At 38.3% G+C, this 16,573-nt stretch overlaps 1 protein-coding gene across 1 annotated transcript in view; it reads left to right on the plus strand.

Moving 5' to 3' along the window:
- The window catches only part of KRT17 (keratin 17), a 54,364-nt gene that overhangs the window by 31,181 nt on the left and 6,610 nt on the right, over positions 1-16,573 (plus strand). Inside the window, exons 3-7 of the mRNA XM_044054932.1 lie at positions 2,203-2,285; positions 12,448-12,604; positions 13,638-13,799; positions 13,921-14,046; positions 14,934-15,154. Coding sequence (XP_043910867.1) covers positions 2,203-2,285; positions 12,448-12,604; positions 13,638-13,799; positions 13,921-14,046; positions 14,934-15,154 — 749 coding nt within the window. The remainder of the gene's footprint in view (positions 1-2,202; positions 2,286-12,447; positions 12,605-13,637; positions 13,800-13,920; positions 14,047-14,933; positions 15,155-16,573) is intronic.

The following is a 16,573-nucleotide window of genomic DNA, read 5'->3' on the forward strand; positions in this document are numbered from 1 at the left end:
CATCTTCAAAACTAATAACATCCTAAATGTCTGCTCAAGAGATCTGAAATTTCCCTGGAACTTGAATAGGGCCAGCTGATGAGATAGGTGTATTTCACAGAGAATCCATCTTTTAAGGAAAATACTTCCTTTGGATATAAAGCAAAGTAGCTCTCTGACCCTCTTTAAGCATAACCTGGGTGGATAGATAGACAATTATAAATATATTCCAAAGTCTGGGCCCACAAGCCCTCATTGAAAGGGGACAAAACCAGGTGTAAATTTATCATATCAATGGGTACCTACAATTTGGGCTATTGTGGCTGGGCTACTAATGGTATTCTGAATGAATAATCTAATATTACCACATGAACTTATGAACAGCAGAACAAGCTACCAGAGTGAATTGAAGCCTGTAAGGCATCTAATGCCCCCAGAAATGTCTAAGAAAAAAAAGAGGTCATTGTCCCACTATACTCATCCCTCATTAGACCCATTATAGAGTACAACTCCCCGTTTGGTATGTACCTCACAAGACATCTGCAACTGCTGGAAAGGCCACAGAAACACCTCACTAAAAGAATTACAGGCCTAAAGCAGATGCCCTAAGCTGACCGTCTAAAAATACTCCAGCTATACTCTGTGGCATATCGTCTACTCAGAGATGATCTCTGCTTAACATGCAAGGCCATGTCAAGCCCTAAGCTGTTGGACATGCTCCACTTGAAGAAATCCCAATCCCTCAGAGACATATGCTCCAGGGATCTAAACCTTTTCATCACAATGAACAAAACATGCTGGAAGGATAGGTTCCTGACCCAGAGACTCCCCATACTCTGGAATAGACTGCCCATACATGTCAAGCAGAGCACCTCTTTGGCTCTCTTCAAAAGGAACCTTGACAATTAGATGGGAGATAGGAAATTCACCTCGGGGATCATGTCAGTCACCCTGCTAGACAGGGGTCCAGGGAAGTAAATATTGTGGGAAGAAATATCCAGGGAATTGCTATGGCTAGGCTTGTATAGGCCCTAGGGTTGGTAGCCTAGTACCAACCTATGAACCTATGAACCTATAAAGGTGGTGGGCTAGGAAACATGGCATGGTTGGAGCAGCTGTGGGGTGCTAGCTGCTCAGAAAAGGACAGAGCAGATAACAGAGGACCTTGATTTTTTCTGTTATTGTTGAATGTAAGTATACAATGCAATATGCTAAAGCAAACCAGGAAGGCTAATGAAGCTACCATAAATATTTTCAAAATGATCAGTATATCTTCAGAATTATTGGCTGAGAAATACAATAGTTTTGGGTCTGTGGTTTAGCACTGTATCCCTATAACTAGTGAAAATACATCATAGCATTAGTACCAGATTATCCACAAACTGTTAGGAAGGGAATCAAACAAAAACTCATTTCAGATGCAGCCCAGTGATGTAACTGCTAGTGGAATTTCTTGAGTGTTTACTGATCTGCTATAAAATGTACATTGTTTTTTGTGTGCCCTTTTTAGGTTGTGTACCGTGCTTATTTTCACTGTATCTCAATAAAAAACTCAGTAGTTTTAAACCACTGCTTAAAATACATATTAACCAGTCCTGGTCCTGCACATGCTCATCAAAAGATTAAGACTTTGTGTTCACCATATGATTCTCTCCAAATACTCTCCTTAAACAGAATACTCGCAATCTCTCACTGAAATGACAAAACAGGCTTTATACATAACTACTGTCTGTACAAGCCACTAAGTTGCATGTGGGCTTTCTCTTTAGTGACGTCTACCTCTGTAAAATCTTAGAATGTATAAATGTAGCTACTATTTGTGTATAAATGTAAATAGAAATGTAACTACTCTGTGTTCAGCTGGAACCAAGTATGTTGCAATTTAAGCAAATGGAGCTTTTCAACTCAGGCCTCTGCTGAAAACGGGTATTACCCAGTCAGACTTTCCCAGTAAACAAAGAGAAATAAGTAAATAAATAATCTACCTTTTTTTGGATTCACTTCATGGCTGATGACTGAAATCAAACGATGCATCCCCGATATGCTAATCTAGTTAATGAAATGAAAACTGAAAGAAGTGAAGTAAGCAGTTAGATGAGGTAGTAGTTCTGTGAAATGTAGTGCCTTCTTTTTTGTGAACATCTTCAGAGTAATGAGCTGCTGTAAATCATTGCAGTACTTGTGATTCGAAAGCATTCATTGTTACATGAATTTGTCTTACAGATTTCTGCCGCTTCCATCGATAATGCTAGACTGGTACTGCAGATCGACAATGCCAAGCTTGCTGCTGATGATTTCAGAATCAAGTAAGTGGTGTCACATTGAAAAGTATGGAAAATGGGTACTGTCTGTGATATCTGATTTAACAAAACAAATCGCATCTTAACCTATCCTTCTAATTATCATGAAATTTGCTTCTATGATGGATGCTAAGAAGATGTCAAAACTTGAGTCCCTGAGGTCTCTGTGATATTTAAGAAGTCATTAGCTAGGGCAATATATGGCAGGATCAAGGGAGGTATAGGAATGTGATGCTCAAAGTGAGATGAGAAAATGTATTAAAGCAATGAAAGTGCATCTACGTGAGATTCTCCATGGTGCAGCATAGTGAAGCTATCCATATTTAATTTTTATTTTTATCTTCACTTATTGATACTGCTACAATAATACTGATTAATATATCTCTGTTTATACCTCTCTAATTGAATTCATTGAATTCTGCTTTAATGTATATCTTCTGTATATATTACTGTAATCAAACAAACTAGATTCCTGCATTTATGTACATATTCTGTATATGTTACTGTACTTACTATCTGTAGCACTGTTTCTACTTCTGCACCAGTTAATGTTTATATTTTTTCTGTATCTATGTTCTTGTTGGAGCTTTTCTCCCCGGGCCTCCACTGAAAATGGGCTCTTTTAGGCCCAGTGGACTTTCCCCAGTAAACAAATGCAATAAATAAACAAACAAACAAACAAACAAATAAATAAATAAATAAAACAGTGGATAAAATTTCTGCCTTACAGCACCATGGTGCAAGGTTCAGCTCTGATATTCAGCCATTGTGTGGAGTTTGCATGATCTCCCTGAGATTGTACAAGTTTTTGCCAGTTTCTACCTACCTTCCAAAAACATGCTAGTTGACTGACTACTCTAAAATGCCCATCTGTATTGCATTTACTCGTACTATTATGCACCAAGTTGTGGCTGAAAATGGGCTGACACAGATCAGTGAGCTAAACCAGTTAATGAATAAATGAACATACAAACAAAAATATAAATAAATACTTCATAATATTGAGGATATAGCAGGGGCTGAAAAAAAGAGAGATGAGAGCAGAAGGCATAAAAGGGTTGAGACTGAGAATGAAAGCAGCAAGCAGAGGTCAATGGTGGGCCGGCCTAAGCAAAAGCATGAGATGGATACATGCTGTACTAATACAATGAGGCACAGATGTCATAGTGTTGGCAGAACCACGGATAATATTAGAAGTTAATAGGGTATGTAGAAAGAGCTTGGCCATAAGATTATTTACAACTGACCTAGTTCATTGCTAAAGAGCTGATATAGGGCTCTCCAGGAGTACATTCATGCATGAGAAATGATCACATGTAATGTAACATGCATTCAAAATATAAAGTTAGCACGGTGAAACAGTACAAGTATGCGGTGGAACATTATTATAAAGTATAATAAAATCAGACAAACATAAAGGGATCAGAGTTTTAGCTAGAGGACGTGGGGACTTAGGATGTAGGGAAAGGAATAGCTTTTAAGAGTAAGATGTGGATTAGCTGAGACAATATAGGGAGGGGATCTGTAACTGGTATTCACTTGTCTAGCCTACCTGAGACTGTACCTTTCCACAAACTGTTCAGCATGTACGTCTTCTCCTGTAGTAGACCATTTATCCAATATGGTCATGCTGAGTTTAACATTTTTTGGAGTATAGTTTCTAGTGAACTTCTGCCTATGCATCCCAAATTTCTGGTACCATGACATCACAGCTGGTCCTTATTTTATCTGATGCCAGCCTGCTTGCACTAGGCATCCTATGGCTTTGTAATAACTGTTTCATCTTCAGTGTCAAACAGTTACTGCTGCCTAATATAGAATCCACTTGTGAGAGATATAAATACATGTTCAGACTACAGGCCAAACTCTCTATTAACTATATCACTCATCACATGTGGCCAACACATGCTAAGGTTATAAAGATATCCTTTCCGCTGCATTTCTATGGACTGTACTAGCACACCCCAAACAACAGACACTTGTTCGCACAGTTCCCACTGTACCTACACCCACTTATTATTAAACAACCGAAACACGCACCTAGATCCTCTAGTTTCTCCCAAACTAAGTTTCACCCATGCTGAATGTCAACGCCCCTATGACCACAGCAGCATTCCACCACTCAAGACATTATTCAAATCACGAGTGACTCACTTGTCAAACACACAGATGTTCCACTCATCAGACACAGCAAAGACAGTGAAATGAGATAACTAGATGCCTTTCTAGTGTTAAGATTTGTGATATCACCAGGGGCTCTTAGATCCCTCAAACCAAAGTGAGCATACAGTGTGATCATTGCCATTTGTGTGTGAACAGTCTCAGATGGTCCACCCCAGTGGAGATGAAGACAGACATTGATGAGCTCTCAGTGTATGTGACAGAGTCTGGAAAGGGTTTGCTCTTGAGCGGCGTCTTTCCTTCACCTCAAATAATGTCATAATACAAATGAAAAGCAATCAATTTCAACAGATTACTCTATAACTGGGATCATTCCAGGGGGATCCAATGTATGCAATCATGGGTGGGGGTTGCCTGTAGTCCTTTTTGTATCACCGGGGATGTCAGGCACTTCTTGCCACAGGGCTTCAACATTTTCTCTAAAAACATTTTCTAACCGTAGTGTTCCTTTTTTAAAGTAAACTCAGGCTTCTGGACCTTCCAACTTAATAAAATTTGCATAGGCCTGTATAAAGCTAAAACTGAGCAGTACTAGCAGTCTAAACATGAAAATAAACAACTCTGTACACACACACATATACACATAAATAAAAGTAAGTAAACACATCCTGCCTGCTTATCTTGCTTTAGCACCTATTATTTTTTCAGATCTTTCAGCGATGATGGATGCTAACTATATTACCTCATGACAAATGCAGCATTAAAATGACCTTGGACTGCTAGACATCCTAGAATTAATAAACAATCTAACCACTATGTCACTGGTAATTAAAAAAACTCCTTCTTTGTTTCCAACTGCTCACAATATCTGTCTGAAATCAGGAGATTATTTAACTATTAAATCAAACATAATTTTCCTAAGAGATTTTAAGTACCCATCTGTAGACTGGAGAACATACACCACTATCAACAAATGTGCAGATTTTCCTCAACTTCATTAACACCATTTCCCAGGACTGTATTGCAGAACATATCTCCTCTCCTCCATACATACATTTTGTATGTTCATAGTCAAATTACACCACCAGGCATATTCCTTGAAAACTGAACACAAGTCTAAAACCACCTAACTTACTAAATTCCTTGATTTCTCTTAGGCAAACCTCTTAGTACTATTAGGATGACATAATGAGATTTAAAAAGCGCTCTGCAATAATGAAATTTAAAAGCTCTTTCACCCATAGAAGACTGAGTAACTAAAGTGGCTGCTTATACCACAGACTTTTACTCCATTTTAAGACCTATGTCTCCATCTATTGCAATTGTGATGGCAGATTAAAAAATAAACCATCATGGTAGAATTCTCTAAAGAATAAGGTAAGAACTCTTTCTTCTAGGGATAATTTCAAAATGGTCTATATAGAACTTATGCATAAGTTCATCAGTGCCACCCACGAGGATTTTCAAAGGACTGTGTCCTATTAATAAAAAAATGTAGACCTCCTCCTTATCAGAAACAAAAGTACTATGCTTGTTGTAATAATACCCCCATTTCCCATAAAATGAGGTGTATTGGGCATATTATCAATTCCTCTTAATTTTTGCATTAGTCCTTTTGACCATAGAACTGGGAAGTGAGAATGATACATTATAGCATGATGGGAAGGTGGAACCTGGCAACCTGGGGAAATTTTATCAGCTGAGCGGTCCTAGTATCTGTAATGTGTAGGACTCTTGGTTACTTAAGGCGTACTTACTTCTTACCGATCTATTGTTATAGTAAGCACATGACTTATGGATCCTTCTCCTCATATCTGACATCTTTCCCAAAATTCATGATTCATTTTAGTGGTGTCTTGTTACCCTGTTTATGTTGGCAAATTATGGTATGGTCTTCCGCTTGTAGACTGACTCCAGTAAAACTAGGGGAAAATCATTCTTCAAGAATGAGTTAGAAATTGCCTTATCACACAATTGCAGCTGTGGAGTTTCCTGAATACTTGAGTCATTGATGGTGTTTTGTTTCTGTTACTTTTAATATCCTATCATATTTTATGGACAGCTTACATGCACTGTTTATCTGTTATGTATTTTGCTAAGCCAGCTTCTTTGACTCATGTCTCAATTTCAGAGGTACAGGCAAGCACAGGAGGACTATGGCTGACCAAGTTCACAGACGACTGCAAACTGGGGGCCATAATTGACTCTCCAGCTGATACAGACATCCTCCAGAAGGGTCTCACTGAGACAGATACCTGGTGTCAAAATCATGGCCTCAAGCTAAATGCCAAAAAGTGCATACTCATCCCCTTTGGAAAAAACAAAGTACCCACAAACTACCACATAGGTGGTAGTCCCCTAAATACGGAAGACGTAATAAGGGATCTGGGGACCCAAGTAGATAGTAATCTCTCCTTTGATAATCATATTGCCAAGGTGGTTAGAAAATCCTTCTATGTGACCCACCTAATCACAAAAGGGTTCGCATCTAGAACAAAAGAGGTTATTGTGCCCCTCTACTCATCACTCATCAGTAGGGTTGCCAGCTGTCCGGTTTTTGACCGAACTGTCCAGTTTTCAGACAAATTGTCCAGTTAAAAAATTTCATTAAAACCGGACTCATGAAGTCCAGGATTTTTTTGTGCAGCCAGAGGAGAGGAGAAAGTAAATGTATCCAGCTCGAACGGGAGCGGTACGATACACTACTAGCTACTACACAACAATGAAATGCTTTTAACTTCAGTATTCCTGGTAGCTACATAGTTTAGACAGTACATACATTAACTTAAGTGGCAGTGATGTAATACAAATGGACAAATTTTATTTTCTGCTATTCGGATTGTAGAGATATTACTGGAAGGCAGTACTCCACGGTGGGAAAACAGTATTTTTTTAGCTATCATTATCCTACCAACTACCAAGCAGTGACAAAAGAAATCTTATAGCAAGATTTAAAATGCTTAAGTACTCTGCCAACATTTCCCAGTGTTGCACTGTAGTACACTCAGACTGATTTTAGAACTTCACCATGCAGTGTAATACTGCTAGCAATTAACATGCCCTGATTTGTATTATCCTCATCTACTATGTTGAACCGTATTCCATGAAACAAATTGTGCAGCTTGCTTTTTGGGCACTTGCAGTTACCCAACATTGTTTTGCTTTTACTTAATTCTGTCGCAAGGGACCACATTGAAAAATAAAACTACCTCTTTGCCATGTTCAGAAAATGGCAAGTGTGCTAGCTGCATGTGATTTCTTTTCCTACGTGCATCTTTCTTAGATCTAGAGGCTTGAGTCATCTTTCATTCAGTCTTATTGCCATTTTACAACTGCATAGCGGTCCAGTCTCCATCTTCGTAAACTTGTATTAGAGCACATTGTTGTAGGAAGTTACCTGTTTTAACCCGCAACTTTGGCATGATATAGAAAAACATTAATGAAACTCTTTAAAGTATGTGTGCTTTTCTGAGATTATGACGTATACTTTGAAAGTAACATAAAACATAAGTCACCTGTTAGAAATCCATTCATCCACAACCCCTTTATCCCATTTTTTGCATATGTGACATGTAAAGAAAAAGAGTGGGAGGTCAGTCGGACTCAGTACAAGATCTTAAGTACTAGCATCTGAAATATCACACTAGGGGCAGTAACACTTAGCTCAATTGACCCCCACCCAATACAGGCGCAGCCAAGGACTGAAACTTCCTAATCCGAAGTACGAAACGGAAAATATGTTACATCTTAACAACTGAGTACCTGTCCCATGCCCCAGTACAAACAGTATTTGACAGAACTTTCAAAATGCAAGGGCATGTTAAGATCATTTCTGAATGAGCAGTAAAGTGATGTTATTGACTTAAACGATCTTATGGGGTAAATCAAAACTTACAATTTTTTAATAGCAAAGATAACTGCTTGCATTTTTTTGGATTTTTTTAATCAGATTTACCACCATGTGCACAGGCTGCTAGCTCTTGACCTTTTATCTCCATGGATCATCCATAATTAGGTTTAGGAACATAGAAAATAAATAACTGGAGAAAAATGCACCATATTGACACTTTTCATCGATACTGGTACTTACATCTGCAGCAGCCTAGCAGTGCAATTAGTGCCGCCTGTGTTCTTTTCTCCCCTTTAAGTACGGCTTAAGCCATCAAAGTGGGTGGTCCCATCAGCTGATGTCACTGTGATGTCACAAAATAGGTGGGGCATGGGCGGGAGAGGGGGTGGGAATGGGTGGAGTTATGTGTGATGCGAGGGGCGTGACTTTAGTCCGGTTTTAGCCGCAAAGAAACCTGGCAACCCTACTCATCAGACCCATCATAGAGTACAATGCCCCATTTGGGATGTACCTTACAACACATCTGCAACATCTGGAAAGACCACAGAAGTACCTCACCAAGAGGATTACTGGCCTCAAACATATGCCCTATGCAACCCAACTGAAGAAACTCCAGCTGTACTCGGTTGCATACCGCTTACTCAGAGGTGATCTTTGCCTGACATACAAGGCCATGTCCAACCCAGAATTGATGGACATGCTCCACCTAAAAAAAAAACAAATCCCCAAGAGCCACACGCTCTAGGGATCTAAACCTCACCACAACGATAAATAGGACATGCTGGAGGGATAGTTTCCTGTCCCAGAGACTCCACATGCTTTGGAACAGGATTCCAATCTACATTAGGCAGAACCCCTCACTAACACTCTTCAAGAGAATCCATGACGAGTAGATAGGAAACAGAAAATATACCCCAGGGATCACTGCAGTGGCTCGGATGGACAGAGGCACAGGAAACTAATCTAAGGGGGCTGCAAAAGCCAACACATTCTGGCTAGGCTTATAGATGCCCTCAGGCAGATAGCCTAGTACTTACCTATGAACCTATTAAAGTGCCATAATGTATGCATTTATTTGTTTCATGTAAGGTATTATCAATATGTTTTTCTGCAGTGTTTTTGTGCCTCCTCCCTTCTGTTGCTATATGAAGTTCATTCACTGCGTATAATCAGCTATGGCACCCTGTCAATGTGTGTAATCCACACATTTGTGCAATTGTTAACTCTGATTCTACACACTTATGTCGGTTTTCTTGAGCTTTTTTGCTTGTCACTTCACTGGAAATGATTTATGCTCAAATGAACTTTACTGGGCAACAAAGATATAAATATGTAAAACAAATAAGTGAACAAGGGACAGAAACATTACATGGTATTTTTGCAGGAGACAACAGCTCAGAAATGAACACATTTCAAGGTACACAAGAGCAGGAAATCTGACCCCTAGTGGCACCTGCTGTTCATACAAGTACTAGGCAGTGATGGTGCTTGCTCTAGAGAACATGTATGCACACTTATGGCTGCTGAGACTGTCAGAGTGACAAACTCTGTTTACACTTCACTTTAGAGGTCATTTCACATTACTTTGAAGAGGTTGCTTGCCTCTTTAAGGCAGTAAAAGGATTTTCATTCATTCCCTACAGTCCAGGGATGAGCATAAAGAAGGTAAGCAAACTCTGTAGTTAAATATGCTTCTCAGACCATTTCCTGTGGATGGGGAATGGCTGGATATTCCTCTTTCATCTCCTGACAACAAGTTCTGTCATAGTTTAGAGAAGTTCTAATGATGGCCTGTAATCTAACCATTATGGCTACTCCCTACATTTCTTTAGACAAAGATTCCTTACCCAGTCAGAAGATGAGTTCTGTGCGGGTAGTTCTGAAAACTAATTCCATTCCCGTCACTCAGTTCATGACTTTCAATCTTCTGTACTATGCTTTTTATCTATCTGTCTTACCTGTCTACCTTTTTCACTTCCATATTGTCTCACCCCATTACAGTTTCTATCAATGTGTTCTTTTTCTTTAATTTATTCCCTAACCTTTCAGAGCTTTCTATCGTTTTGTTTTTTGTTGAATATATTATATAATTTAATGTCTGCATCAGGTCTCTTTTGTTTGTTTTTCTATAATCATAGTTTTCATAAACTGCCATTATGTATTATATAAAATGTGCATTTCTTTGTGTGTGTAATCAGATGGAATGATTTCTGGACTCGGACATGTGCATTGCATTATATCTTTTAAAATCCTTGCCTTATGCTGCAGCTGAAAAGGGTCTCAGAAGCAATTCACCTACCTGACTAAAAATGTAAATGTGCGAAAAACTGACTAGTGGTAACAATGAATAGGAAGAGACACCTGAAGATGATAGGGTCAGTGGGTAAGGAACTGTATACCTGCAGAGGTGCAGTGTTCTCTGAGGTGGGCAAAGAGGAAAGCAGGCCTGGTTCACTGAGGCTTAGATTTATTTTTAACATCAGAAAGGGTCACTGTATTTAAGGCATGATGGTAGTTGGGTCTTTTATTAGAAACTTTTACTGCTTTTTAAGCATTTGTGAGGTAAGCAACATTGTTTAGTCTTTATGGGTGTTAATTGTTATCAACATTTGCAGAAACACTAGTGGGTCATGGTGTAGAAATCTTGTTCCAAGGTGCACTTGAAGAGACAAGAAAACTCATGTCAGGTTGTTTGCAAAGGCAGTGAACAGCCAGTTTGAAAAGTATTTGAGAGGATACCTTTCTCTTGAGTTTGGGGTATGCAGATGAAATGTAGTTAAGCTCTAGGTAGTTTAGAAAACGTTCAAGCTACCTGATGACTATTCATTAAATGTTTGAGTTTTTAAGTTTAGGGGGAGGAAATGTTTTATGTCATTGTTCGTTTTTATTTGCTGATATATTTTTAGTTGAACTTTTATTTGTGATTTAATTAGTTATGTGACCTAATGAATATTTCAAAGGTTTGTGTTTATTTTCATTAACCAGTCTGAAGAAGTATTTTTGCACTACAAAAGCATTAACTGGTTAAACTAAGTAAAATTCATATAAAACTATTTCTTTTGGTTCCTTCCTTCATGAAGATCTGTTGCTTCTTAACAACTGCAGTACTGCTGGTGGATAGAAATCAGCAAGTTAAGTACATCACAATCTGATTTAAATGGTTGGGGGACTGTGATCAATAGTAGACTTACAGCAACTACAGGTTTGTAGTACTTAGTACTAGTTATGTTTAAGGATCCTGTAGTTGTAAAGTAGTAAGAAATATGTACCTACCTCATCCTTCAAATTAATCATTTCTTATTGTGTAATCTTCAATTTGGTAATAATAGCAGGGCCTCCCAGATGAGCAGAGCCTCACAGACACCAACCATTCAGAGTAACCAAAAAGACCTGGCTATTATAATAGAAACAATAGTCAGTTATGTCATTTGTAGGTTAAATTGTAAAGGGATCATTCTGAGTTATGCCATAGGTAGTTACTAGGCTTACCCTCCAGGGGACAATTGAGGAGCCTAGCTCAAGTTCTCAGCTGCCCTAAGCACTGTCTGGTTAAGTGACTTGCTTAAGGTCATACAATAGGCAAATAAGGGGTAAGAGACTAAAAACCTTGTACCACAGGAATTGCAGTGTACAGTCTTAACCCACTGTGCCAGCTGCCATACAAGTTGAATGCTGCGTATTGCTATTGTAACTAGCTTTCAGTTAAATCATAGTATTTGCTGCATTAATGGCACTGACATTAATGGTTTCAGTATTGCATTTTTAATTATGACCATGTGTAAATGTTTTCTTTTTAAGTATAGTAAAGTGACACTTTTCTGCCCTTTTACTGTGTCATTACCAACCAGTTGTAAGGTCTGTTTTTGTAATGTTCAGTCTTAAAAATATAAAGTTAACTATATTTTTGGCTTATTGTGTTTTTTTTTTATGTTATTGATCATGTGAAGTCATAGCATCACAGACAGAACAAAACAATTTAATGGTTTGTATTTATTTTCTGTGAATACCGTGACCTTTCTGTTATGGAGTTTCTTCACCATCCCATTTACCCTTGAAAAGAGATCTTGGCTTAGAGGATGTTTTTTAGTCACCAAAGTGGAATACCTAAGTTAACTGGACACATACTACTGGCAATGTTTAAAAGACATTTTTTTCTGAACGCTGACATTCATAAAGCTGTAACAATGTTATCTACAGGTATGAGAATGAACTTGCTCTCCGGCAGGGTGTTGAAATGGACATCAATGGCCTGAAAAAAGTATTGGATGAACTGACCTTAGCCCGAACTGACCTTGAGCTCCAAATTGAAAGCTTGAAGGAGGAGTTGATCTTCCTCAAGAAGACACATGAAGAAGTAAGAATATTTCCATTCATTGGGGGAATAAATGTTTTACAAATTGTTGAAAACCACTGTGTAAACATTATCTGTTAAAAGTAATTTTCTTTATGTAATTTACACCTTAATCCTTTTCTGTCTAGTGCCTATTATTCATTAGCCCTTTCCTACTGATCTCAAACTTACTGCATCCCATTGACTTACCTCTTCAGTGACCACAGAAAGGTGGGAAATCCAGCTGTAGGGGTTTCATCCAGATAGCCATGGAGTTTTCCAGACATTATGCTGCCCTAATTTCAGGGGTTCTTGTGGCAGCAAGATTGGTGCATGACCCAATCAGGAGCGGCCTTAAGTCATCTGGTGCCCTAGGCCAAAGGGCTCCATGCCCCCCCCCCCCCCACACACACACACCACCTGGTGCCTCTATCCTGGTCTACCTTCACCAAATAATTACTGGAAAAGCACCCTTGCTAGAACGGCGCCCTAGGCAGCTGCCTAGTTGGCTATCCCTAAGGCTGGCTATGGATCCGATAGTACTACCTCAGTGACTATGCAAAAGTCAAAATGCAGCTGTGTGTAATGCACAGCCTGGTATGTGCAGACATTCAACCCATCAACTTTTTATTCTGAGACACCCACCTGCAGTTTATCTAAAGAATTTAATTAATTGGGTAGCTTGTTCATGAAGCAAGGGCAATTTTGTAAAAGGCTTTCTCACAAGTAGCTCAAGAAAAAGAGATCTAATTAATATGATGATCTCATTGTTTCTAAGAGTATAGGCAGAATCATGTAGCTGTAACTGATCTATGAATGGAGGACAAATTCAAATTTTAAGTTAATCTGTTTAACAGGAAGCTTATTCTGACACAGATAGGTAACCATTTGCTCTTCTGTATATAGCACTGATCCTGCTGAATTCTTGGACAGTCAGTTGTGTTTCAAAAATACTGATTAGGTCAGCAATAATGATGTCCAGCTAATATGTGTACTGTGATGGCTTTAGGCCTTCCTCCATTATATAAGTGACAAATGTTCTTATACTGTTCCATAGGAAATGAACAGCCTGCATGGTCAAGTGACTGGTGCTGTGAATGTTGAAGTAGACTCTGCCCCACCTGTTGACCTTTCTAAAATCATCGCGGAGATTAGAGAAAAGTATGAAACCATGATTGAAAAGAACCGTCAAGAAATGGAAAAGTGGCACAAAGAACAGGTAGGTCAGGATTTATGTCTGAAGTTCTTGTTTTAAAAGTATGAGATGTACATTTGAGCACTGTGATATATATAACCAGTGAGTGCGCATTTTCTTTTTTTCTTTTTTTTCTTTTGTGCAGTTTGATGCTCTGAACAAGGAAGTTGCTACTAGCACCGAAGCTATTCAGTCATCTAAGACAGAAATGACAGAGCTGAGACGCACAATCCAAGGCTTGGAGATTGAACTACAGTCACTTCTAAGCATGGTAGGTGATAAGACATGGTGCATTGCTGCATATATTTGCATTTTATCCTCTTTATATGATTTATGGGTCTTCAAATGCACTCTTTTCTTAAAATGCAAAGAAAATATTCTTGATATTACACCAAACTATTACATAAATGACTGCATACATATCTCTGAAGATCAAGAGCGAAAAATAAAAGCAAGAAACATATTTTTATTATTCTCATCTCATGAGTTTAAATGGTGTTATATGTGCATATGTGTGCATGTGTGTATGTGAGACAGACTATAGTATGTCTTTTTAATCTTAAAAAATTTATATTAAAAATATATTTAGAAGTGAAAGAACTATGAGATAAAAATGCATTTCAAATCGAAGAACATTTATATTGAAAAATGACCAGCTAAATCTTAAATGTGTAAACTGTTCACCTTAAGATATTTGCAGTAAGTTTTATTTATTGTGGATATGAACTGTACAGTGAAACTTGGTATGCTAATGAACAAAACTGAAAAACAATAGTCAGTAAAAACAAGCTTCCTTATTTCTAACTGCAAGGAGCTATGCTTCTTTCTGGCCTCACACCCTACTACTAAATATATTAAGTCTGTGAATAACTACCTTTAAGTAAAGAGAATAGTTGATTTTCTTGAAAAAATAAATACATAAATGAAGGCAACAGAATTTGATAGAATTACAGCCCTTCACATACACTGCAAATGGTGTATCCTGGGTGAGTATATCGACAGACCCAAGCAACTTTCTTGTTCTGGGATCTGATAATAAACATTGCAAAATAAAACTTGAGAATGTGAAAGAATTCAAACTGCCAGATGATGTGTGCTCTTCAAAACTGGTGTTTAAAAATGATAGAGCGGTTAAATATGTGTTAATTTTTTTTAAAGAAACAAGCTTTGGAAGGCACATTAGCGGATACAGAAGGTCGCTATGCTAATCAGTTAAGACAGTACCAAGACATGATTAGCAGACTGGAGCTGGAGCTACAGGACGTTCGTAATGACATTGAGCGCCAAGGCCAAGAATATACTATTCTACTTAATGTGAAGACCAGACTAGAACAAGAAATTGCTGAATATCGCCGCCTCCTAGAAGGAGAAGATGTCAGGTAAGAATGTAAAGCTCTACAAAACCATTTTTTTATTCTCGAGTTACAATGCAGTCATTTTAAAGTCAGGAGCCCTTGATACAGTAAATCTTTCCATATGGAAATCTCAGACTAATAGGTACAACTTACCTTTGATATGCTTCATATTACTTTGCTACGATTTATTTTTTCCATCCATTTTAAACTGTAATGCAGCGGTTGATCATCTACATTTATATCTACCCTTTTGAAAAAGTCTAAATATTTTAACTGGCAGTGAACAACTGCTACTCTTGTCTATTAACTGGGTTCACATTCAGTGTATGTTTGATATTTTTCCAAAATGAAACTACAAAAAGTAAACAATTAAAAATATGCTTTTATTTTATTTTTTCTTGTTATACATTGGTTCTGTGTTTATATTTTATGCTGTGTGGTCTGCAGTGTCTTTCATAACTGCAGGACTAGAATTAGGGTGGGAGGTAGATAGGCCATCAGTTTTGTAATTGTAATTTTTTTTGTAATTTAGATCTGAAGTGAACAATGCCACAGGCTATGCATGTTTCCTATAAATGCAGACCCTCCTCCAGATATGTAATGTTTCTATTCTTTACAACAAAAATGGTACACAATTTCATACAAGGCAGAAGCTTGTGTGGGATTCATAGAACTAGACTGTAAACCATTTACTGGGCAACTGGGTGCCTTCTGTATTCTCTGGCCAGTCCATCATGAGATGGTATGTGCTATGGGGACGCAGAAGCTTGTGTGGGATTCATAGAACTAGACTGTAAACCATTTTCTGGGCAACTGGGTGCCTGCTGTATTCTCTAGCCAGTCCACCATGGGATGCTATTTGCCATGGGGACACAGTTTGCCATGTGTGTGCGTTTCTGTGTTTGTGTGTGTGTGTGTGTGTGTGTGTGTGTGTGTGTGTGTGTGTGTGTGTGTGTCTGTGTGCACATATATGTGTGTGAGTTTTCCACTATATAAACATGTTTCTACCAGTGTAACATTCCTGGCTACTACAGATAGTGGTCTCAGCACAGTACTATGTAATCCATTATGGTACGTACTAGACTAGCATAGGGGGACTGACTTGTGTCCTCAGCATGAGACTATGTAGTATGTTATGAGTAAATGTTAGAATAATGAGGCAGCGTGGAAAATTTGGTATAGTACTATATAATGTGTTAAAAGTAGGGACTAGCATAGAGGGACAAACTTGTATCTTCAGCATGGTACTATGTGATTTGTTATGAGTAAACGTTAGCATAGCGGAAAAGACTTAAATCCTCAGCATGGTACTTGGTGATGTGTTATAAGAATTGTGGGACAGAGATGTACTGAGATGAAAGGACTGACAAGTACTCTTTGTACAGCACTATGTAATGTGTTATTATTAAGGGGGGACCATTGACTTGTACTCTTCATACAGTA

Source organism: Protopterus annectens, chromosome 13.part0, assembly GCF_019279795.1.
Source record: "Protopterus annectens isolate FY-2018-M chromosome 13.part0, PAN1.0, whole genome shotgun sequence".
In the NCBI taxonomy this organism is placed as follows: domain Eukaryota; kingdom Metazoa; phylum Chordata; order Ceratodontiformes; family Protopteridae; genus Protopterus; species Protopterus annectens.